General features: G+C 45.7%; 1 protein-coding gene across 1 annotated transcript in view; it reads right to left on the reverse strand.

Moving 5' to 3' along the window:
* Positions 1-1,343: 1,343 nt before the first annotated feature.
* Positions 1,344-25,697, reverse strand: part of MTUS2 (microtubule associated scaffold protein 2) — a 292,552-nt gene continuing 268,198 nt past the window's right edge. The window contains exons 10-16 of the mRNA XM_032208295.1: positions 15,458-15,672; positions 10,064-10,169; positions 8,307-8,380; positions 7,009-7,107; positions 5,866-5,985; positions 3,422-3,519; positions 1,344-1,808 (exon numbers count right to left, since the gene is read on the reverse strand). Coding sequence (XP_032064186.1) covers positions 1,592-1,808; positions 3,422-3,519; positions 5,866-5,985; positions 7,009-7,107; positions 8,307-8,380; positions 10,064-10,169; positions 15,458-15,672 — 929 coding nt within the window. The 3' untranslated portion in view covers positions 1,344-1,591. The remainder of the gene's footprint in view (positions 1,809-3,421; positions 3,520-5,865; positions 5,986-7,008; positions 7,108-8,306; positions 8,381-10,063; positions 10,170-15,457; positions 15,673-25,697) is intronic.

The following is a 25,697-nucleotide window of genomic DNA, read 5'->3' on the forward strand; positions in this document are numbered from 1 at the left end:
TCTCTAAAAAAGGAGGAAAAAAAAAACAACACAACAAAAGGATCACCGTTACTCGTTAGCGCCGCGGCAGGGGCCACGGGCCTGTCGGTGGTGATCGAAGCTGTGTCTAGCAGAACATAAAACCATCCCACAGCTCTCCCTTTTATTGTTATTATTGTTATTATTTTGATTGATGCTACGGGACATTTCCCCCATGCTCGTTGTCGGAGCCCCAAGGGCCCCGCAGCCCTTCCTGCCCCCCGTGAGCAAGCAGGGGCGATGCTCAGCCAGGGCGAGCTTTTATTTTGTTGCTTCAAGGCAGAGAAGCTAAAGGTAGTTTAGCCAGACTTTTCCATCAACCTCAAAAGTGCTCCGTAAGTTTGGGTAAAATCTGGAGGTGCGAAATGATTGGGAGATATGGAAGGAAAAGGCTTCTGATCCTGTTTGTGCCCATGCAGTCCTATGTGCTTCAGGCCCAAGCAGGCCCCGACAGCTCATCCTAATGCTCTTGGCCAGCAAAGGTCAAGGACCGAAGGAGCAATTTTCTCCTTCTTGCTTATGGGACTCGAAATAAATCAAAAAGGACACTAACCTCCAAGCAGAGATTTCTGACTGTTTCCTAAACAGGTCAAGATGAAAGCCTCTGAGGGTTTCGAGACTCTAAAACTGACTCACGTTAACCACTAACCTCTCCCAGACTGACTGAAAACCTCAGGTTTCTCATCTCTAGCCTATCTCCACCCACAATACTGACGCTGAGAGCTAAAAAGCCGTGCATGGCATGCGTATCTCATCGGGTGCTCAATGCGAAGGTGACGGTGTTCAAGGCAGTACTGTCTGGGAACTGAAAAGTCGCTGGTGTTCACGTTACGTAGAGTACCACTTGGTGGTCGCTTGGAAGGCGCTTCTACTTCTGTGTAACTTCCTTCTAGTTCGGGTATAAATATTCCTGGGAGGCTAAACAGAAATGCGTTTCGTTTAGACACAAGTCTTAGGCACGAGTTAGAAAAACTGCTGACTGTAATGAAAATATATCAGCACTTCGTAGTATCCAAGAATATAAAAAAATGCAATCAGGAACATCTTCGACTACATATATATGTGTGTGCGTCTATACGTAGGTATAAAGGTACAGTACATACAGGTTTATAAACACAGACACACATACGGAAATATTCACAGCCGGAACCCTATTTGTGACTACCCTGAAATACTGCAGCAGCAGCTCAGTCCGACGAACCGTTCATTCAGTATTTTCCAACTTCTGGCTCTAACCACAGTTAAAATGTGAACACATCGAGCTAAACGTTCACTACCCTAACTCGCCGCTACCCTAACTTTTTGCTATCCTTTTTTTTTTTTTTTTTAATTATTATTATTATTTTCTGCTGTCCTCTTTGCTATCCTAATCAACGTGCCAGAACCAGGAGCTCCTACGTGGGGACCCTACGGGTGCCCTGCCTAGTGTGAAGCTATGCAGCTACGGAGCATGCTTGCTAGCCACGAACCCTGGGCGCCCACGGATGGCGATGCTTCCTCGCAGGGTGAAATTCAGCAGGGTGGAAACGCGTACGAGGCAGGGGGGGGAGTCATCAGCACGGCCGCTGCCGGATCATCGCCGCACGGTTCTGGCTTTGGCTGGGGAGGAGTTCCCCGACGAGCAGCGGTAGAAAGCCGTGGAGGATGCGGGCGGGGATTTGACGGGGCTCACGGCTTCTCCCCCCTGCAGCTTCCAGAGGAGCTCCTCGTTCGTCCTGCTCAGCCTCTTCTTCTCCTCCACTTCTTTCTCGACGTATTCCTGGAGGTTCGCGTTCTCCTCCGATAATTGCCTGGGGAGGGGAGCGAGACCACGCGTGAGGCTCAGCGGAGGGAAGATGGGGGTGGTGAAGGATGCTGCCCATCTCCTCCCCGTGCCATCCCACCTTGCCCCCAGGGCTGCAGCTGAGCTGCCTGAGCTGGGCACAGCTTTCTCAGGACCCTTTCACCGCCACTGACCACGTTCTCCTGGCTCTTAAGATTTGGCCGTTTTCCCATACAGACAGCAGAGCAAAAATTGCTTAAAAAAAAAAGTCTCTGCTCACTGGCACAAGAGTTTCTACCTGGGAAGGTGCCCACAAGCCTCGGTGGAGGCAGCTCGCTGCTGGGATGGAGCCCAGAGCCCTGGGGCAGCAGGCACTTGTGTTCCCTGACCGTGCTGCCCCTTGGCCAGAGCTCCTCTTCCAGGACCAGGAGGGAAAAGGGCTTCAGGGACAACCCTGACACTAAATTCTGCCCAGCTCCTTTCCTGGGTACAGCCTGAAGCCTGCAGCAGATGCCATTCACTGCTGACTCCCTGTTCTTGTGTCATCAGACATCTCTATGGGGTTGGGGTGGTATTTCTGATCTTGATAAAAACATTTTTAAAGGTTTTCTGCTTGTTTAGCCTAGTTTCCTACAGAAAGGGAACTTAGGTGACCATGCATGTGTCTGTTCCTCTCCCACTCCCCTGGAAATCTGGAACCACAAAGCAGCAGCTCACGGAGTCAGAGGACTGTAAGAGTATGAGTTGCTGGAATATTTTGGGAAGTGATTTGCCCAGCAGAGGAGAAAGATCCTATTCATGACCCCATTAGGGAAGCAGCTGTGGTGTGAGCTCACAGTCCAAACGGCGCGAGGAAGCCCACAGGGGAGCTCCTGCTGTAGAAATAACTCTTTTTAATTTTAAGCCTCGTGTGCTGGGAATTTGTGCTGTGTCATCTGAGGTGAGGTGTCTTGGACACTGACAAAGGCAGCTGGCACAGCCAGCACTGCCGGCATCCTTCAGCATGGCATCCACCATGGTGGGGGGGGGAGTCAAAGAATCAGAAAAAAATAAAAATAAAAAATTGACTTTGCACACTGACCTCAAATTTCAGGGGAGGGAGGGTGCCCTTCACCCAGCTAGAGGCAGGTATCAGCAACTGGAGGCCAAGCATCAAACCAAGAGGCACCTGAGCCACTGTCATAGGCACGGAGAGAGTCCAGCCCTTGTAGAGCACTGCTTACCCAGCCCCAAACAGATGTCTCTAGCTGGTCTGGTGCACCAGAGCTTAAAAATTTATTTTCCCCAGTCACGTAAAGGTGACCACTTCAGTGACATGTGCATTATAGATACAGGCTCGGGTTGGAGGGACCTCAAAGGTCATCTCGTTCCATCCTCGCTGCTTCCTGACCAAAGAGGTTCGTGGCAACTGGCAACTGTGATCTCAGCACCATGCCAGAATCATGAGAATGACTTTGTATAGATATATAAGCAAACCCTGATATAAAAAGGATCTGTTAATAAAACAGGTAGATCAGGACAAAGAAACCCTTTCAGGAGAAATAGACTTAGTTTTTCTCCTTCTGAAGTAAGTGTCAGCCTAGGGCAGTTAAATCTGCAGTCTCCTTCCAAGCTGACACGGACAGCAAGTATCTCACAAACCTTGTTATGACAGTATTTTGCTCAATCCTGGCTCTGAGTTCTTCATTCTGCTGTTGCAGCACAGTGATTTTTTCTTCCAGGATTAAATTTTTTTCAGCCTGCAACAAAAGAAGGTTTTTTTTTTTTTTTTTTTTTTTTTTTTTAAAGTCTGAAGAAATCTCAAACCCTACTGCAGGAAGATTTGTCCTTTATCTTTATTTGTCCCCAGAGCAACTTCTAACATCTTTGGATGGATGGAGGTGGTCATCTTGACTGCATATTTGATTTGGAGGTCTGACTTTATCATCCTGGTGAAGTAGGCAGGGCAGCAGCAGAGCTCCGAGGGGAGGCAGAGCTGAAGGAGCCCTTATTTCTAACTGAGGAGGAGGGTCTGAGCCCAAATAAAACATCTCTCCCTGTGATGCTCTCATACTTCCATCCTCTGGGAGCCAGCACTGCCAGAATTACAGCTTCCTGGGTCTGGAGAGGAAGGAGTTACCCACCAGGGCTGCCTTGGACTGCTGCTGCCTTTGCATGAGCGGGCTGCCCTTTGGAGACACTTCTTTCCACTGCTGACAGCATCAGCTTAAATGATTGCCTTAAACAAGACATTTACCTTACAGCTGCAATTAGGTGAAATGAATCCTCTCCCAGGAGTAGGTAGCTTGCACCTGGGACAGCCCAAGGACAGAGTTTGAGGATGTCACCAGCAGTGTATGAAAACATCACGAAGATGTTCATGAGCATGCAGCGTGGCTTCAGACGCCCTGTCTTTCACAAGTTTTGAATTTGACATACTTCACTTTATCACCGCAGTTCTCTCTCTCTCTTTTTTTTTTTTTTTATTATTTATTTATTTTTTTTTATCTTTTTCCCCCTGCAGTTTGAATGTTGCTGAGTCCAACACTTTTGGGAGAAAACAAGATATCGCAGGGCGACCTTATCTCTGTGTGAGCTCGGTTATTGAATTTCCCTACCTTTTAGAAAGAATCAAAATGCTGTGCACTGGGGTTAGCAATAACTCACACTTTGAGGTGGAGGCATCAGTTTTAGGCAGTGATTTCCAGCCTGTGCAGGTAACAGTAAAGAATGATGCTGATTCTCTGGCCCATCCATCCTGCCCTTGAACATCTCCAGGGATGGGGCACCCACAGCTTCTCTGGGCAGCCTGTGCCTGGGTCTCACCACCCTCTGAGTAAAGAATTTCTTCCTAATCTCTAATCTAAACCTACCCTCTTTTAGTTTAAAACTATTCCTGCTCCCTCATGAAGCTCCCCATCTTCCAGAGCCTTTGGAGAAGCCCTGTAGGTGGCTGACACTTATAAAGGTAAACCTTCAAACAGAAAGCAGCTGTACCCTTGGACCACAGTAACCCAAGTGTTTCACTGTGATAAAGGGCAGGAGCAGGGCTGTGAGCTTGTATGTGGTTAATTAGCAAAAGCAACTAAATGACCAGAAACTATGTAGGCCATTAATTATATATATATTTTTTATGTATACATGTATTAATATATATATTTTTTCTTCAGTATAACTCTACTGTGTGTGTTTTCGGATGCTGGCTTGGCTCCAGGAGGAAGGAGCACAGTTAACAAATCTCAGCTGTAAGGAGACCTTTTTCTCCACATCCACTTACTCAAGCATCTGTTCAGCAAAATAATCATCTGACTTCTCAGATTTCCCCGTAAATGGAAAGAAATCTTGCCGAACGCTGTGCTGAACCAGCTGTCCTGGCTCCCCAGCTGAGGTAATGCCTCATCCTGTCACCACGCTCTGCACTCACTGTCACTGCAGGTTATCCTGCACAAATGAATCCCCTTTCCAATAAAAAGTGCAATTTATGGCAAATTGGGGAGTTCTTCCTCAGGGACCCATACAAGCAAAGGATAAGAAAACAGTGCAGTCTGCAGGACAACGTTACCTCAGGGTTGGAGAGAGCGAGAGCATTCCTAGTGTGAGTTTTGCTAGGGACTGCTGAATATTGCTAATTCATACCCGTGGCTGGGAGCTCCCTAAATTTCTGCATGACCAGCAGCTGGACCTTCCTCCACTTGCCCTAAATGTCCACCTGGCTCCTGCAGCGGGGTGCAGGCTGGTGCACAGAATTAAGCCCTGGAGTACCACGGTGCTCCCCCTCCATCATTTGCCACTCACGTCCCTAACACAAGGGCTGACCACATGGAGATGCAGCACAGACCAACAGTTGTGTGGGAGAAGTCAGAGGTATCATGGGTGGGTAAAGGGATGGGAAAAGATCCCAATTTCTGAGTGAACACCTGAGATGTTATAGTAGAATAATCTGTGTTTGGCAGTGGAAAAACATAACAGACATTTACGGACCCCTCTGCCTGTATCTTCCCCAACCTCAATTGTTTTTCTCACCCCTTCTGAATTCATCTGCTGTAACCAAACTTTTACTTTTCTACCTCTGGGATGCCTCCTCTGGAGGAAAAATGACTACTCACTTGTTTTTCTAGCTCCATTATCTTCTTCTCCTGTTCGTGAATCTGATGGTTCTTCATTTCCAGAACATGCTTTAAGCTCTTCAGATCTTTTTCTAAGTGCAGATATGGAGCTCGTGCAATCTAGGAAATAACCAGTAAGTTATGTATGTTGGCCATAAATGCATCTACAGTCATAAGGTAAAGTTTTCCTAGTCTACCCAATGGTTTAGGAGGCTCAGTGCTGTGAAAGGCAGATGCACTTGGGTCTCCCCAGCCCATCTGAACCCTCACCCTGTCTCCTAGCACATCCTTTTATCCCAGACAAGCAGTGGTACCTTCCTCTTGACCAGCCTCATGGCTAGAAAGATAGGATGCCACGTTATTTGGCAACTTCATTCCTGCTCACAGCCTGGGAACTGATGAGGTGTTTTATGACTGGGCACAGATGTTTCCTTGCAAAAAGTGCAACCATGAAATTGCAGAAAGAGTCAGATATTGGGCAAGGGGGCCGGAGGTAAAAATTTTGGTGTTCTGCCTTGACCACACTGCTTTATGGTGCTTGTTAGCAAGGATCAAGCCTGTGGTGGGAGAAAGAACAGTGATTCCTGTTAATATTTCTCTTCTCTGCTCAGGAACTTTGGATGTAGGGAACACTGGGATTCAGCTCACGGGCAGATGATGTGCTCTGAATGATACTGATGAATTACTGCTGCTGACTTAAGCTTTTCTTTTTTTTCTGACTGTAACTCACTCCAGTGAACTGTCTGGGAGTTACAGTCACTGTGACACAGCAGAATTTGTCCTTTCATGTATATTAAATACTGCAGCAGGGATGGAGGGGACTGATGCTGTCTGTTTCCCATGGCCAGACAGACACCTGCACTCCTTTCCTTAGGAGTTGTCCCCTTCTGAGCAACATATTTTGGGTGAAAAGATGGAGAAATAAACTCAAAAGATGATTGAAAATGGCCTGAAATTGAGGTAGAGTTCTGTGTATTCAGACCTAGGCTAAGATTGTTGATTGTTCCCCAGAGCTCAAGATTTGGGGTCCTGGTTGGGGCCTGTGCCCCAGTCCCTGGTGCTGGGATCCCATGGCTAACTGTGTGATGTGTGCCACATGTAGGAGCACATATCTCAATGACTATAATTATAGTGGCCATCTACCTTCAGCTGCTCCTCAGTGCTTTTCTTCAAAGCCTCTTCAAACCGGTCTGCTTTGGCCTTCAGAGACTGGTTCTGGAAGGTGAGGGTGTCGATCTGGTCCTGCAGGGGAGGAGAAATGACCACACCACCAGGTTATCACCCCTCAAACACTCATACAAATCAATCTGCACTGTGAAACCACCAGAGGACCTGAACAAGGCTCAGAAACCACTGCCAGGTGGGATTTTTTTACAGAAGGCCTCTTGAACATTCAGCGGGGTTTTCCACAACCCAGTGCCTCAGGGAATCCCCAAATCCTTGCAGTGCCTGCGGCTAGCTGGCTTCATGAAACATCTCTGATGCTAAATCACCCCATCACCTTGGGATAGATAAGAACAACCATGCCCTTTCTTAAGGCAGCTGGCATTTATGCTGCAGGCATGAAAGAGCTCTTTTGTGCAGCCCCTAGAGTCCGAACCAGGCAGTAGAGATACCCTCTCCTGCTTCCTTCACCTTCAAAGGCAAAACTCCAGCCTACTCGAGGGCTTTTAGCATGATAATAAGTGATGAGGAGTTAGTGGTGTGGGCTTTGAGTGACAGCCATTTCGTCCCTAAGCTCTCCGCAGGAACAACGTGCTATTTTAAGCAACCATATTTCTGTTATCACGGAAGGCATTCCTGCTACTTTTTCACAGACCACACCTGTAAATGTCACCACTGCTGTGAGGCCAGCACTCCTATATATTTTATGTCTGTAATTTCTAAGCCGTAGCATTACATCAGTGCTTATCAGAACTGCTGACATGCCTCAAACTGTGGAAGCTGCATGGAGGCAGTGACAATTGCTGCATGCAGCGCTATACACTGGTCAGGGTTAAAAAAAAAAATGAATTAATCTCTCTTTACAAAATCAAACAGGGCAAACATTATTTGCTCTGGCATTTTTACTTGTTCACACAAAATCTCCAAACTTAGAATGAGTGATGGGGACATGCTTCTGCCCTCCCCTCCCCAGAACTGCTTCATCTAGGGAGCAAGAGCAGCAGGGAGTTATCAGAGGGGCTGGAAAAGCTGCGATGATCTTAATCTTGCTGTTAGTGGGGTGTGAGAGATGCGATGTGCGGGGTGCACCCTGACCACAGCCAGCTTTTCCCTGTCATAGAGGGGAAAATTGTGAAAAAAACTCCTGGCTTCAGTGCTGCAAGAGTCAGCAAGGTGCAAAGGATGTTTCTTAGCTTTATCCAGCTGCGTTTCCCTCCCTTTAGGTTTGCCTAGCTCTGCACCATCAGTTTGGGGTGGGAAATAAGGAAACTGCTAACCTGGAGTGACAGCCGCAGCTTTTCAAAATTCTCTTTTAATTGTGTTTTTTCCAGTTCGTGGGCAGCAACCAGTTCTGCGGAAGACACACAGACATGACATTGCTTAGTGAAGTCCAGTACACCAGGATCTGAGAGCACAGAGTTGGTGAGACAAGAACAATTTAGGAAGCAATTTTAGGGCATGGAGGTTAAGGAGGAAACCAGCAGCAATATAGTACTTGGTCTTGGGCAAACTGTTCTGAGGACCAAAATTTCCAGGTCTTTCAGTGATGGTAGGCACCTCTATTTCTAGGTGGCCAAATTCTAATTTTTCAGGACCACTGAGAAGTGCCAGCTCCCAGGAGCTCTGATCTGAAAAGGCTCAGTCTGAAAATGGGCAACTTACCACTTCAGAGTGAGTGTCCCCAAGTCAAGGGATTTGATATTGGATATATTTACAAGTTTGGGATTTTCTTTGGGGCTATAGAGAGGGGAGCCAGCAACTCTGATGCAAAAATGCGAATGATGGAGCTGTGACAGAGGACCTGTGAGATTTACTCCATTAGTGAGCAAACTGCCAGACCATGGAGACAAAAAAATCCTCTATTTATACTACATAATTAAAGGCTTCACTACTGGAATAAGTCACCCTGGGTTTATTTATAACCAGAAGTTTGGAATTCTGAAATTCAGAATTTGGAATTCAGAACCAAAGTGGAATAAAGTTTAATATCTAACACGACTGCATGAAACTGGCATTCAGTCCGGTAGCTGCCTTTTAGCATACGGACACCCTATTTTTCGCCTTTTCCCCCAACCACCGTGGGGATCTGCATTGGTGATGCTGAGCCCGCAGCGTTTGCAGTGCCCCTTCCAGGCACAGGAGGGCACTCGGCACCCACAGCAGCAGCACAGGGCAGGCTTTGGACCCTAACACCTTCATAACCAGGTTTTATCAGTAGAAAATACTGACAAAAACGGATAGATAAGAATACCTGAATATCCTCAAGCAAGGACCTTTTTTTTTTTTTTTTTTTTTTTTTTTTTTTGGTAATTTTCGAAATGATATATTTTAATTTTATATTTGGTATTACCGACACCATCTCTGCCTACAGGAGAGGGGAACAGGCTGTTCTCAGCTACTATTGCAATATTGCTCTCTGGATTGTGTATCTAAATGATACAATGCACAGCTAAGCAATACTGCTCTATCTGGGGAACGTGGTGGGAAAACCTACTAGAACTATTCAAAATTAGGTCCTTGTGCTTCTTTGAAAAAAAAATAATAAGAAGAAGAATAAAAAAAATGAAGGCAGATTGTACAGATGAGTGATAAATGTCAAGCTAACATGTGCAAAGACGTGTTTAGACACTGAAATTTGGTGCAGCATCAAATCCCATGGAAAAACCATAGGAAAAAATAAGGACAACAGTGCTGATGTGCAGACTTGCAGCAGCGTGGCTCTGTTCTGCTCAGCACGGCTGGGCTTTAGTTGGTGAAAACAACGATTCCTGTTTTCAGAAGCAGTGTAGGCATCTAAGCGCTGATATTGAGGGGTGTTAAATGAGCTCCAGCCTCCTGATTAGGCACACTGGCTCTTGAGAAAAGCCTGTTGGTGAAGTGAGGTGGAATCTGGACTCCGTGCTCAGCAACCCATGCAGGTCTTTGTCCCAGAGATCCCTCAGACACTCTCAGCTGCGAGTCAGATGCTGTATGCACTGCCTAAACCCTGTGGGCCACCTGGCATGAAAGCACCAGAGCAAGACAAATTGCTTACCTCGAATCTCGCAGTCGTGCTCGTCCTGCAGCACGGCGATGGCCAAGGTGTGGTTGTTTTCCAGCTGCAACACTGCAGCTTCGTGGGCAGCTGTGATATCGGCCACCTGTTGCAATGACAGCGAGCAGAAACACAGGCACACAGTTAGACATGCTGCAGCACACCGACAGGCCACTGCTGGGCAGCTGCAGTGAGCTGGAAACAGAAAAAGTATCCCAGCACACGAGCCAGTCTTATTCATTGCAAAAGCAGCATGCTGACCCCTTGAGTGGTAGTGTGTAGTCGCAGCTACTTGTGTTATCACTCTTTCAACTTAACAGTAGTGGATGAGGTGTATAAGAAAGCACAAGGTATAAAATGCCCTTAAGTGAAAAAAGGAAAAATGTTGAAAAATCTGATCCATCCATTAACCTAAATGATATTCATAACCTGACTCCCTCTGATGGTCAGATAAACTTGCTTGGTTCTGAGGAATCTTGGTTTTGTCTTTGCGGCTCTCTGCTGCGATGAATTTTATGGCAAGGTTGTGAATTAACTTCCATGGAAAGTGCCTATGAATTATTTATAGTTGTAAAATATTTATGTCTAAAGAAACATTGAAATTATCGTCAGTGAGTGTATAAAATGAATCGCAATCTATCATCCTTTTACTGCAAAACGAGCATCCCACTAAGCCATCAGGACCTAAATTACAACATCCTCCCGAAGCATGGATTTTGAGTCCATGTCCAATAAACAGATGAAAGATGTGACAGCACCTTTTTCAATCCAGGCATGAGAGTTTTCAGGTTGGTGTGGAAGTAACCTGGATGCCAGTGAGATCAGAAAGCTTTTTCTGATCTCTACTGAGGCCAGAAAGTGGTCCTGCCACCACAGACTGCCGCACACCGTACCTCAAGCATCACAGGAGCAGGGGATGCAGTTGCCAGAGGGCTGTGGGCAGCCTGTGCTCCTGTGTTCCGATGGGTTTGGGACTTCTCCATGATGCTGTTTGTTACAGGGCTTGGCTAAAGGCAGAGCGAGATCCCTAGTTATGATGTTATGATTAGTCTCACTTAAGAAAATGCAGTCAGAGGCTGAGATCTAGGTTAAGCCCATGGTTCAACACCCACAAAGGCAAATGAAGTGGCTCATGGAAGTGTGCTTTTATTTTTTCAAGTCCTCTCCTCAAATTGCACATGCTCATATTTTTGAAAGAACAGAGGTGATAACAGACAAATACAAATACAAGACCAAGGACTTTAAATTCTGAGTGTGTGAGGAAGACCCCACACTCACAGGGGGTCAGCAGCTGTCCAAGAGGAAACAAAATGGGACTGCCAGCTCTGAAAAGAGGGGAATGACTTCAGGAAAGCCTTGAAGTTCACCTCCATTTCCTTGGGGTTTCAGGTAACCTCCAGAGCAGTTTCTGAGAGCTACCCATTGATGACCAGATTTGCTTTTCCAGGTTTTGTAATCGCAGTGGTCTTATTCTCGATACTGAAGGCATTATCTGTGATATCTGGCAATGCAGAGAGTCAAGCTGTTCTACTTTTACAAAGAAACAGCTGTTTATTGCAAAGCCACTCCACTTTAGACAGCTTTTTTTTTGGTCCACTGTTATGTTAAATAATGGTAGACACTCAGCCAAGCGCATCTTGACTGGAATAAATTATTTCCCTGTATTTAACCGTCAAACACGTGTGTTGGATTACCCAACAGAAGCACCATTTCCAATCAGATTGGAGAAGGCATTCTCTTAGAATGAAAAACAGGCACTGAACATGAGATTTAAAATGAAACAAACTCATTTTCAGAATACCATGGGAGACAACTCGGTGGTGGAGTTCACAAAACAAGGTGGGGCTCATCTTGCCGAGCTGTTGCATGGAAGAGCAGGGCAAGGAGTGGTTAGATCACTCAACGGGATGCTGACGGGATATGAACTCTCACTTGACTTCTCCCCAAGCACAACATACTCATTTAGGATGTCTGCATGCCTCATGAGCCTTGCCACGCTCTTCACCTTGCCCTTGCTTAAGTCTTTTTTCGTGCACTAATTGCTCCTCAGCTCAGCAGCACCCCATAGGAACAATTATGCTCAGCTCTGATGCCCTCAGAAGGTGAAGGGGTCTCCTTTCTCTGCCACCATCCTTGGCAGGTTATTTATCTATAAGGCCAATTAAATAGGTTCCAGTTTTCAAATGGACTCCAGGGATTTTTCTGTCTTCTGTGTGTTTTATACTCCCATACCAAATGACTCCTTTAATCTTCCAGCGTGACCCCCTGCCTGCAGTTTTTCATAGCAAACAGTCTGCTTGGCACCTAGAAGCAGATCCCTTGCATCTCACTCCAGCTCTGCCACTAACTCACTCTGTAGGCTTGATCAACTCAATGAAACACTGTGTCACAACGTCTCCTGGCTATAGAAAGAAATTTAGCTGGGATTTTTAAGGATTAATAAACTTAAACCAAGAGGTGGCTTTCGTGGGAGAAGTTCAATAGTGAGGGCAACAAGACAGTTTGAGCTGAGCAGCTCGAGTGAGAAATACTGGCCATCCAGGAGCACAGATTTATGTTTCCAATTTTGCCCTCAGTTGCAAGGAGGACAGAGAAGTATCAGGATGCATTGGCACACCTGGTCAGTGATCAGTACGGAAGGACTCTTGTCCCTCGAGCAGCATTGTGTGTTTTTTGTTATGCTCAGAGCCAGGGGCTTCTCCTCTCCAGAGGGTCAGCTCTGTGAGTGGAGCAGGGGATGAAGAACCACGGATTACAAACCCTCTGGTCTGCAGCTGTTAGGGATCCTTATTTCTCAGGCAATGTGGTTACTAGGCTAGCAGAATTCTTCTTAACCTCTTCAAGGGCATCAAGGCCAAGAAGTGCTGCAGGTGAGCAGCTTTCCAACCAGCCCTGTCAACCTTTCCAACCAGACAGAGGTGTACAGCTGAGTATGAATTAGGAGGAAAAAAATATTAAAACTCATCATGAGATGCTGGAGGAACCATGGGTTGAAAAGACAGAGATAGCAGGGTATCCACAACAGTGGTTTCAAAGCAGTGGAGAGAAATGTTTGCATTATCTCCTGTAATTCTGGGAACAAAGAGTTGTGGAGCTAACCAAAGGACTGGAGGAGGGACAACATTTACCCCTCAGAGGGAAAAATGTGATTCCATTGCTTCAGTGTGGTGATTAATAGGACCAAAATAGATGGGAAGATTAGAAAAATGAGCATACTGATAGACAAGTCCTGCTGTGACTTGTGTATCCCACACTTACAATGATCAGCCTGAGGGGAAAAAAAAAATCACCATCCATCCTTTTGGTCCTGGAGCCTGCAGGAGCACTTCAAAGAGGAGCAGAGGCAAAAAATTAACTTGCAGAACAATTTAATTCATAAATGCTAATGCCTCACGAGCCAGGAGGGGCAAGTCTTGCAGCTAGAGCTAGTATCTCTGGAAAGACCAACAGGCACGCTGACACAGTGAAGGGACAAAAAAAAAGATGAATCTTATGGGAACACCACTCCTCCTTCATACCAGAAACTAAAGAAGAAAATTTGAGGGGTTTGCAAGAAAACCATCCTTCATAAACTGAAATGAGAATCAAGAGACATGGCTCAGCACAGATGCTACACACTTATAAAGAAAGATTTTGAAAACTCTCGTTTAGGGCACAAGGAACTATTTTAAAGCATCTTCTTACACATCTTTAAAAATCAATGCACTAACAGAAAAAGGCAGTTCGTCCAGGACAGAAGAGCCCAGTTACACAAAGCCTTTGTGTTGCAGTCTACAAGCTCTGCAAATCAATAGCAACTAACAGGCACAGCAATTAAAATGGATAAAATCCAGAGAGTGCTTCAGTCTCCCCCACAGAGGAATCAACCCAAATACTTACACAGGAGAAAGAAGAAACACCCTCAGAAAAAGACATTTGCTGGAATCAGCTGTCAAAGATTACAAGTCCATTGATGGCAGAGCAAACAAAGAAGAACCCAGCCAGCATCTTGGGGTGGGAACTCTGAGGAGAGGAGGTTTTGCTGACAGCTCCTTTGTGAGGGAAAGCTACAAAGGAGGCTGTAACACAGCTCTGCTGCACAGAGCCCAGCTGCACGCAGTGCTCCTGTCCCCTCTGCCATCATGGTGGCACCTGGGGCAGCAGGGACACGGGCTGGGATGCTGTGTGTCTGTCTGTGTCTGTCTGTGTGTCTGTCTGTGTGTCTGTGTGACTGTGCTGTGCCCAGCCCTGCTGTACCATTGGCATTAGGCAGTAAATCTAGCACCAGGCAGCCACGGCACCAGTGACATAAAACTGTCATCATCTCAGTTTCTATTTGTGCTCCCATCCCAGGAGTTTTACAGTACATCAAGTACAGGGAGTAAATGGTGTCATCTCCCTTTTTAACAAATGCTTGAGCTTAAAGGCCCTGGGTTGCAGTCTCTGCTGTGCTCCAGATTGATGCTTTCCCCTCCACTGAGCTCAGTGCAGGGTAGCCCCTTCTTCTGGTTCTTGGAGGAGCTTCAGCTACAGCAGCACAGTGGTGCACCAGCCTCTACCTCTTAAACCCACTAAATTAGCTTGGGCACATGCTCCTCTGATGCAGATGGTTTGCTTCCAAGCCCAGAGCAAGGCCTGTCACCACCCTTGGTGGGGGGAACAGCATGGAGCATGCCTGTGCTCTGCGCCTGCTGTCTGCGCTCCTTGGTCATGGACAGGGTGAGAGCAGCAGCCATGGAGCCTTGGCTCCAAAATGCACACTGAAGCCACCCTGTGCCCACAGAACGTGTGGACATAAAGCCTTCTCCTAGTAAAAATACAATTAAAGTAGCTGTATGTGGGAGCTTCCTACACATAGGAAGCAAAGCAGGAAGAAATGCTTGGTGTGTACCATCTATGGCATTAGATTTAATATTGGAGTAGAAATTTTGATACCTGGAATGCCTCACCTGCTTGATATTTAGGCTATGTGTTACATGGGTCCCACCACTTCACTATACCACTACCTGTATTTGAAATAACAAGGGGCAGGGCTCTTCTGGCCTTACCTCTGCATATAGCAGACTCTTGTTCAACCATTGGTTTCATATGAATCAACTAAAACAAGTGGAATGGGGAGCAAGTATGTGTGGGGAACAGAGCTAGTCTTAATATTTGTGTTAGCTGTAAAATATACAGAAGCATGGAAAGAAAAGATATGGCAATGTAACATGTTACTATGTTGAAATACCATTAAAAATACCAATAAAAATACCAATAAGGAGGAAATGCAGAAAAGATTATATGACTAGAATATACTCTTCTAGTCATCAGCTTGGTACCAATATCTTCGAGTTGAGATTGGCAGTGAATTTCATTACCTGAACTCAGTACTGGCATGGTCTGCTTTTCAACAGCAGACAGGTTGGCACTGACCTGGTGCTGATGCTGGGACTTGACCTGCTCCAGCTGCAGCCTGTGCTGCTCCTGCAGGCTCTCCATCTTGGCGCTGTACTCCTCCCGCAGCCGCTGCTCCAGCACCTGCAGCTCCTCCCGCTGCTGCCAGCGAAGCTTCCTCGCCTCCTCCTCGAAGCGCCTCTCCAGCTCCTCCTTCTCGCTCTGTAGTTTCTTCCATCTTGCTGTGTTGAGGGCTGAGGACACCAGATCATACAGTCAGTGAGTGGTGGCACCAGCTCTGTGCAGCGCTGAGCACAGTGGTGCACCAGCCATAAACAGGCTCTCACAGATCCGTCTCTGTCTCCCACAGACCCTTCTCTGCCTCCCTCCCTCCAACACACATACACACAAGCATTTATTTAAACAGAGGCACTGGCAGAGTCCTTCAAAATCCCTTGCAAAGCTGGGATCTGGTTACAAGTAATAATGATAATCATAAAAAGCAGGGAACTCCATGGACTTCCATCCCTCTGCAGGGATGTGCTCTCCTGGCCAGCACAGTCTTGGGTTTGTAAATCAAGTCTCTGGGGCTTCTACTTTGTCTTGGATGCCAGAAATGTCATGTGAGACAATCACTTGACACAAAGCCTTTCATCTGTGGTACAAGATTTTCCTTATCTCATCCTCTCAAGACATGGCCTTGGCCATGGCCCCATGTGCATTGACATTCTGGGAAGCAGAAAATCCCTGGGTTCTTGGAGCATTTTGTGCACATTATCTGGGGAATATCATTGGTCACTTGACTGAAAGATGTATCGCATGCATCCCATTTTCCATGTGTTATAAGTTTCTCACCCCATAGGCCCTCCTCTTACACCAGCTCCATTGAGAACCTCTTAAAACCATTAATGCACACTTGTAAACATTGTTATATTCAAACCGCTATCTTGTGTGCTCCATGGAATCAGAGAGCACCCTGGAAAGGCAATTAGAAAGTGTGAATGTTTTACTCTTGAGCTAACCCAGTGGCCATGTCTCTAAACTCACAAGAGCATCTATAACTTGTTTCAGGAGGTGCAACTCCAACAGTCCCATCATGCCAGGCATGTTCAGTCTGTTTCCCCATTTTTTCCCTCCCCTATATCGTTCTCTGAGTCCCAGGATAGCAGTCCTACAGAGTGCTCCTCAGCTTCTTACTTTGCCACTGAATGGTTGTAATCAATTCAGATACAGAAGGCTTGATACCAGTTGAGCAAGGTCAGATGGACTGCATTTAGAGAGCAAGTCTGCTCATTTGCAAAGATCCAACAGGTAAGAAGTGATTAAAATAATAATAACCATAACATTCAGAACAACACTAGGGATAAAGACATGTTTTAAATAGCACTCCTAGACCTTTTTTTTTTTTTTTTTTTTTTTTTTTTTTTTTTTCTGATTTAGACCTGTAGCTGGTTTAGCAAAATGTTAAGCTTTCAAATATGCTGTCACCCCCTTTCTATGGCATCAGACTAAGCTTTACTCTGCAATGGCGCAGCCTCACCTCGAGTACTATGTGTAGTTTTGGGCACCGCAGTATAAAAATGGCATAAAACTATTAGGGAGTGTCCAAAGAGGGTTGCAATGGTGATGAAGGGTCCAGAGGGGAAGATGTATGAGGAGCGGCTGAGGTCCCTTGGTTTGCTCAGCCCCGAGCAGAGCAGGCTGAGGGGAGGCCTCATGGCGGCCTGCAGCTCCCTCACGAGGGGAGCGGAGGGGCAGGCGCTGAGCTCTGCTCTCTGGGGACAGCGACAGGACCCGAGGGAACGGCATGGAGCTGGGACAGGGGAGGGTCAGGCTGGGGGTTAGGGAAAGGGTCTGCACCCAGAGGGTGCTCGGGCACTGGGACAGGCTCCAAGAAGCATTCAAGAGTTCAAGAAGCATTTGGACAGTGCTCTCAGACACGTGGTTGGATTTTGGGTGGTCCTGTGTGGAGCCAGGAGTTGGACTCAATGGTACTCTTAGGTCCATTCCAACTCAGGATATTCTATGATTAAGGTCACTTTTACAGGATAACAACCATTTGTCTAAGTTGCATACTACCGCGACCACAGCTCATATTAGCTGTATCCATGCAAGCTACTTTGGGCACCCAAGCTAACCATCCCCTTTCCCACACAGCTATTTTTCATCTTGTTTTCAGCTCTGCTTCCCCACTTAGTGGCTGGAAACACTCAAACTTCTTCAGTATGTCTAGACAGATATCACTGATGTGGTCCTGTTCTGACCCTGACATTTTCCGGAGCAATAAAATGGATGCTGTGCCCCTGTCAGGCTCCCCCTACTCCTTATAGAAAGGGAGAGAAGTGAGGCTGAACCACTGAGCTTAGCACAGCAGCAATGGTATGTAGAAATCTTTCCCACCTGCCTCATACCTGAACTGGAACAGCTGTAATGTATATAGTTATTAGCTGAAATGGCCTGTCCCTTGGCCATTTGGATTTTAGCTGTACACCCTCTCTCTTTCTTTTGCGTTAGCAGTTTTCCTTGGTGTGCAAAGCTACCATGGAGCTGGAGGACAAAGGGTAAAGCTTGCAGTTCTGGATTCAGAATAATTGAAACTTACTCAGGCTTTAAATTGGAGCTGTAATGAAACCTGTCTCTCTGCAGCCTCTCTAATGAGATTACCCAGTGCACAGGGAGGGCAGGCAATGAAGTGGCATGTTCCAACCAAAAGAAAGTCAATCTGAAATGCTTTCCAGAACCTGAAACGCTTTGCGTAACCTGAAACACAAAAGTGTTCACGCCTTGCAAATCAAACCCTGATGTAGAAGCAAAACGGAAGAGCAAAGTGGGAAAAGTGTGTCGGTGTGTCATTTACCCCAAAATGCTAACAGAGACAGGTAATGAGGCAAAATCCCAGGAAATTTGCCCGATGCTGTGTATAAAACACCTTTAACCATAAGGAATGTTCCCTACCACTGTCTCCCAGATCTAGACCTTGTGCATGAGGTGGAAAGACTGAACCCTCTTAGACAGGAGATGGTCCCCTGGGTCTGCTGGGACAGGAGGAGCAGAGGGAGACACTCATGCAGACAAACACAAGGTCTGTGCCTCTCTTATCTGTCTTGGGAGCAGATAATGGCATGGGAGAGCCTGCCATGCCGGAGCCAGCTTTTAATCAGACTGAATCAAACTGAGGCCTGAACAGAAGTTCTTCTAATTTTGCTGGAAAATGGTGAATTTTGCTTTCAGACATCTGGATACGGATACTGTAAAACTGAGTTCCTTTCGTGGAAGAAAAAAATCAGTAAGAAAAGTTGTATCTATTCAATACCAGCGTGGAAGAAAAGGCACAAGACAAGCAGGATGCAACTGCTATCAGCTGCTGTTGAGAAGAGTTAACAGCCTGGTTTTCTTTTTCCTTCTCTGTAGGTATTTCAATTGCTGCTTACACGCTGGAAATGACTCTAACAGAAAATGGCATTTCCCAGGATTGCAGCCGTGCTGGGTTACACGAGAGAGCAGCTGCCATTGCCTCCCTGCTCCCCGAGCTGGTCGTTTCCCTGCCTCATTACACTGCACAACAGATGAGCAAAACCCATTTCAGGCCAGGCTGGGAAGGTGAGGGAAAGGGAGATGTCACTAATGGACTGATCCTCCTGCACAAAGCCAGCCTGAGCTGCAGCCCAGCCTCTTTGCCTTCCACAGGGTAAGCCCCATGGGAACTGGGGGGCTGATGTCATGTGTACCGGGACCGGCTACTTCTGACATGAGAAATGGGCTCTTCATCCGAAAGTGATAGCAAACCATGCAGGCTGTATTCTTACTTCTGACCCTTAGCCACAGGGTCACAACAAATCACAGAGCCCTCGCTCAGGCTGTCTCTTCTGATCAGGAGGCACATCCAGAGGGAGCTGGTGCACAGGCTTTCAAACTCTTGCAGATTCAGAGAGTACAGGTTTTAAACTCAGCGTCTGATCGTCTTCCATTCATCCAGGCATTTATGCATCTCCAGACCTTTCTCCACTCACTTCACATGTCATTTGTCTGACAGCAAAGGAACACGTAATTCTGGCATTTAATTTCCATTAGTTTGAGGGGAAACAGAAGGTGTTCAAAACCTCTTTATTCCAGAAGTCTCAGTGCTGCAGCTGAAAAGTACTTATATTTATAATTTATAAAGATGGGCATCTAGAGTATAGAACAATTGCTTGTAGTGTTTTTCTAGCCTTGTTATTTCTAGCAAAATACGTGAGGAAATCTTATTGCATAAAATAACAAGTCCCTCAGTGTTTATATAGCCGTAGACGCACACATTCCTCCCTGGGCTGAGAAGGGAGGAGCACTTTCTTATTTCACTGCGTGCTGGTTTCAGATGAGGTGTGTTACTTTACAGCTGTGTTAGAGGTAAAGGTGGATGGTGTTATCTGAACCTAAATACCTTGCCTGGGTCCAGAAGGGTACAGGTCTCTATAGGCTGTGTTTTACACATGTGGATGTCTGAGATTCCTTGGGGTGTCTCAAACAGCACTGGTCACCCATATGTGACCTCAGCGTCTGACGCCTAAAATGGGCTTTGACACTTAGCTCATATGCAAATGTTTGAAATTAGGTGAATAATTGTGATTAGAGAGACACTCCTGGACATTAACCTGACAGAGATGGATCACTCTCAGTTCTTCTCTCTTCATTAACTTTATGGGGAACCTTGAGGACCAACTTACAGCACACATCCAACTTTGCCCTATCTGAAGTCAGGTGAGATGGATCCTCATACACAAGCTCCATCACTATTATTACTTAAGCAGTGATTTTATCTACCAAACAAAATTTCTTTAAAAATGCACTCTGATTTTTCTGAACAGTGGATTATATCTCATGGTTTCATTGCTTTGTGCACCGGAACCCTGCGATCAGTTTCTGTTGAAGCCATGAGACACTATGTGCTTTCAAGACAAGGCACATTCAGCCCTTAAATAATATTTCTTAATTAGAGCTATTGTCTAAACAACTAAACATTGGACCAACCACCAGTGCCAACCCTGTCTAGTCAAGCCTAATTTTACTGATTCATCCAGACATTTACATCTGTGAATCTTACATGGTGAACATACACATGAGAAATCCGGAATTTCTAACCAACGCCCTTGCTGTTCATCTGGGCTGATTAACTTTAAATGAACGAGAGACTGCTTATCAAAGTGACTGAGACAAGTCAGAACCACAACTTCATTGCAGTGAAAATAACCAATTAAAACTACCCAAAAAAGACCTGAGAACTTTTAAACAAGTATTCTGAAAAATAGAAGAAAAGGTAAAACTATGATACCACAATGCTGCCTCAAACCTCCCCTGGACTGAATCTGTGCAAGGTTTCTGCTTGCCTAAAACATGTACTCCCCCATTCCATGGTACAAAGACAGGCTGAGGGTGTTGGGGTTGTTCAGCCTGGAGAAAAGAAGGCTTTGGGGAGACCTTACAGCAGCCTTCCAGTACCTAAAGGGGGCTGCAAGAAAGCTGGGGAGGGACTCTTCGTCAGGGAGTGGAGTGGTGGGACAAAGAGGAATGGTTTTAAACTAAAAGGGGGTAAGTTTAGGTTAGATATTAGGAGGAAATTCTTTACTCTGAGGCTGGTGAGGCCCTGGCACAGGCTGCCCAGAGAAGCTGTGGGTGCCCCATCCCTGGAGGTGCTCAAGGCCAGGCTAGATGGGCCTTTGGGCAACTTGGTGTGGTGGGAGGTGTCCCTGCCCATGGCAGGGGGTTGGAGCTGGGTGGGCTTTATGGTCCCTTCCAACCCAAACTATCCTCTGATTCTATGAATTCCATGATTCCTTCTATCTGTGCATCTTGTGTCTCAGGGTTGTGCGGAGATGACTACCTCTGATGGCTCACCAGCCATCCCGCTCACCTCTGCTCAACATCTCACTGTCTCCTGGAGTGGTGGTTTGTTCAGGAGGAGGTGGACACAGACGGCTCCTCTCCAGCACACATCCCCACAGGACCAGTGAGGAAGCCCATACATATCTCCACAGCATAAGCTGTGGAGCATCAGAAAAGGGCTGTGCCTCTTCTGTGGTGGCTTGTGATGGGCAAAGCAAAGGCAAAGCATAGCCCTGCCTGCCAGGAAGGATCTACAGCCATGTCCCCCCTGCATGGGGCTGGCCTGAACTGCTCTGTGCTAGTCAAGCCAGCCTCCTGCCACACGACACAATCCCTGCTCAGTGCCTGACCCAGCGCCTGGGTCTCACAGGCAGGGAAACCTGAGAGGTCCTGCTCAGAGATCCAGTGGTGGTCGCACCTTGTACTTGAGGTGTCCCCTGCCCTGCCCATCCTCCCTCCAGGTGTCCTGCCTCCTCTCCATTTGCCGTGGGGTAGATGACCCCAACATCTTACCTGTTCTTGGGAGATTTCAGCCAAAAACAACTCATTTTTTTTTTTGGCTGAACCCAGCACAATAGCTCACCTCCTCTTCCAAGAGTTGTGATGTCTTTACCCTATCTCTGTCTCTCCTGCCTTGATCAGAAACCAAACAGAAATGTGGCACATGTGGAGACACAGGGAATACACACACTGAATGTGACACATTGCATTTGCTGTCTTTCAACACGCCAGAGGCTTCAGAGATTTTAATACTCAAATTTTGAGCTTGCTGTCCTTTGGTTTGTAACTGGACTACGAAACACATGAACACAAGCGGTGCATCCCCAGTCACAGTGCGCAGCGGTCCCAAGCTCCCCCTTCTCATCACGCTGTGTTTTCTCACTTTTATTGTTACTTATGCTTTTATTGTTACTTGGCTTGTGCTACTTACCAACTTCATCCCTGATCTTTGCAATCTCCACTCCTAAATTGTTTATTTTCACAAGGGCATTTTCTTTCTGTTTAAGGAAGAAAAGAGAGAAAAATATATATAGTCCCCAGGTATACCCCAGGTAAGCACTTTCACATGTTCATTCAGCAAAGCAGATTAGATCGATTCCTCACATTTCTTCTGAGGTGGCGGGGCGGGTAGGGAGGATTATAATGAACTCATCCATTTTTTAAATCAAGCTTAGGAGCCGCCACTCATTAGCCACAAATACCTTTGTTCTGGATGAATACACGAGCCGATGTGCACATGACAGCACAGAATACACTAATTACTGCTACGTGTCTAAAAAGACATTTGCATTCATTCAGTCTGTGAACCATTCATGGTTGGACTGTGTGTACAAGATGGTATTAGTAGCTCTGTTAGATCTTCCATCTACTTGTGACTGTATTTACCATAGCAATACAATAACACAGAAATATGCTCATGCAGTTGAATTTGCAGAGCAGATTACGGTGCTTACACCATTCAAGACATGCTGGGCATGCCCTACACATATGGACACCACTAATGGCCTGATGCTCATGCCTATTTCCACATTTACTTCTGGTATTTTATTGTCTGGAAAGGACGGGAGTTCCTTTCCTTGACCTGTCTCAAAAGAGATCTGAATACTTAACAAATTAAAACATGAGCTGGACAAAAGAAAAATAAAACATAATTACATTAACAATACTAATGTTTTATTACCAACATGCAAGGACTTTGGCAGTAGATATCTCATGAGTTCTGTGCAAACTGACAAAGAAAAGCCTCAGGAAAATCTATAGGAGTTTAGTTTAATGCAGTAAATCCCAGTTTACTGATCCAAGAGTAAAGGCACTTGAAGTCAGAAAGTATCCTGACTCCTGTTAGGAAGAAGACAAAGGAAACCATCCTGCTGGCCATGTCCCTGGCAATTAGGAAAACTAGATCAGGCTGCTATAAACATGTCCCAGGTTAGAAAAGACTGAGAATCTTTAAAGGGCATCACAGAAAAATCACATTCAAGAGACAAGGCAGTGTAGTAGCAAATGGAATTAAATCGACTCCTAGGAAGTAAATCTTTCAGTAATAAGCAAACAAGACCAATAATAATCTAATGAAAGCGAGAAAAAAAGTTTTAAGAGCCTAATGTTTCTCTTTATTTTTCCTGCATTTAACTTTAATGCTGTTAAAAGAAACACAGAACTGCTTTGGTTTTGGTAATACCAGGAAATTGTAATCTGGAATTCAAGGTAATCCCTTACACAGTGTCCTTTTTGGGATGATTTCTGCCAGTTCCAAGGACCTCAACTCTCCAGAAAATTTTACTGTAAACCAAACAATCAGCAGAGCTGACCAGAGAGTCCTGGGTGCCCGAGGAGCACCTGGCTACGTGGATGTCTTTCTTACTCAGGTATGAGAAGAAGCCAGACGAGCAGCACTGGGCTTCTCCAAGCAGCTCCATACACTGCTGACTAATGCACAGGGCATCGTGTGCCAGGACTGCAGATTCTCCAGACTGCATTAGGCTCAGAATAAAATGCAGTGGTTTTTATTATTTATTTATTTATTCCTGTAGTAAAAAAAAAAAGCCACAAAGAAATAAAAAGATCCAGCTAAAAATAGCCTGGTATGTTAAAAATCGTAGCCCCTCGCACAGACTCCTAAAACAGCAGTCTTGCAGAGATAATGTTTCCCCTTTTGGAGAATATCACTGCATCTGCCCATGCGGTCTGGTTAGCTCACTGAAGTCATTTTAGGAAGTGTTCTTGACAGACTGCCAGGACGGGTGCCCTTGAAGGCATGTGCACGGGGATGTACTGCATATAGGACTTGCAGATGGGAAGCATCCACTCAGGTTACCAGCTCCCAGAATTTAAAACAATTTAGGGCAAGGGAGCCCCGAATAAATCATTGCCAGCACCTACAGATGAGCAGAACTCAATGGGATTGCTATTATTGTATTTACATGGAGAAAACAAAAAGTAAGCTAAAAACAAAACAACAACAACAACAACAACAAAACACATCCTAGTTAAAAAAAAAAAGTTGTTTAAATTTTGATCCCACATAAGAAATGCTACAGACTCTTTTTTTTTTTATATTATCTTAGATAAGGTTTGTCCTTCCCTTGAGGATGCTCTTCAGAGAGTGGAGAGTCACCATGGTGCCAGCTTTAAGATGCCGTCCCATAACTCATCCTCAAGCATGGACAGAACCCCACTGGGACAGATGCTTGGGCTGTCCCTGGTGCTATCTCGAGAGGCAAGGTGTAGTTTTGGCTAATCTTTTTATCAGCCTCGTGGTTTCCTGGATGTACACTTACAAATCCTTGACATTTTCTGGTATTATAACCTGCTTTATCACTGCAAAGTGATCAGTTTGTACCACACGTGTTCCTGGGACCAGTGTCAACGCAATGCTAATAGGAAATGAAAAAGCCTCTCCTTGTTATCATCAGTGGGACTCTGCACAGTGCCCCAGTACAGCCAGGGAACTGGGAATGCCAGTGCTTAGGAAACCAAATGTTACAGTAGAGCAAAATGGGATCTGATGTGAAAAGGAAAAGCTATCAGGTCCAATGCAGAGATTCACAGGGGTCCGCTGTCAAAACATCAAATCAATTAGGAAATTCACGAGCACGCAAGGTAAAGTCTGACAAAACAAATGTGCAAGAAACAAAATTAATGGGCTATCCCATTCAATTAATCAATCTTCACTAATATCTCTCCCAAGAGAGTATTTGAAAGAGAAGGCAGAAAAGGTAGGACCCTTTCTGTCCTCCCATGAGCTTTGTGCCTAACAGGCTCGGCATCTCTACAGAGCTCCAAAGTAGGAGCCGAGCCTCTCAGAGCGACTGAGGGCCAAATCCAACTTAGGTTTAAAAAGTCTTAGCTACCACTCTAATGACACACCTGTTTCCAATGGCTGAAAAGGCCACAGACACTCTCAGAAGTTTGTGCAAATATTAATTTTTTCACTGCAGCAGTTAAATGGCAGGCAAGAAAATATTGACGTGATCTGACTCAGGATTTTTTTCCCTAAAAATGTGAAAGACTGATTTTTGCACAAAGCAAAATGCTGCTTTTATTTTTGGGGTACTTTTAATGAATGATGGATTTAATTATTGCTTGGAAGACCTATGAGAAAGGTCTTCCATTGGCTGCATCCCAAGAAATGACTCTGACACTGAAATACTTTTCATAAAATAAAATCACGCTCATGATGGAGATGAAGAAAAACTTATTCCTCATATTTCACTCTATAACACAGCGGTTAAGTCTTGTGTCTGGAATATGTCCCAGCTCCTCAGCCAGCAAGAAAAATAGAACAGAACAGGTAGAATGGTGTGTTTGCTCTGTGCTTAAAGTAATGCTTGGTTGAATAAAACCCTCAGTAACAACTCTTTTTTCTATCATAAGCTTTAAAGCATACAGACCTCCCAATATTTCTCCTGTGAAAGAC

Source organism: Aythya fuligula, chromosome 1 (genome assembly GCF_009819795.1).
Source record: "Aythya fuligula isolate bAytFul2 chromosome 1, bAytFul2.pri, whole genome shotgun sequence".
Taxonomy (NCBI): Eukaryota; Metazoa; Chordata; class Aves; order Anseriformes; family Anatidae; genus Aythya; species Aythya fuligula.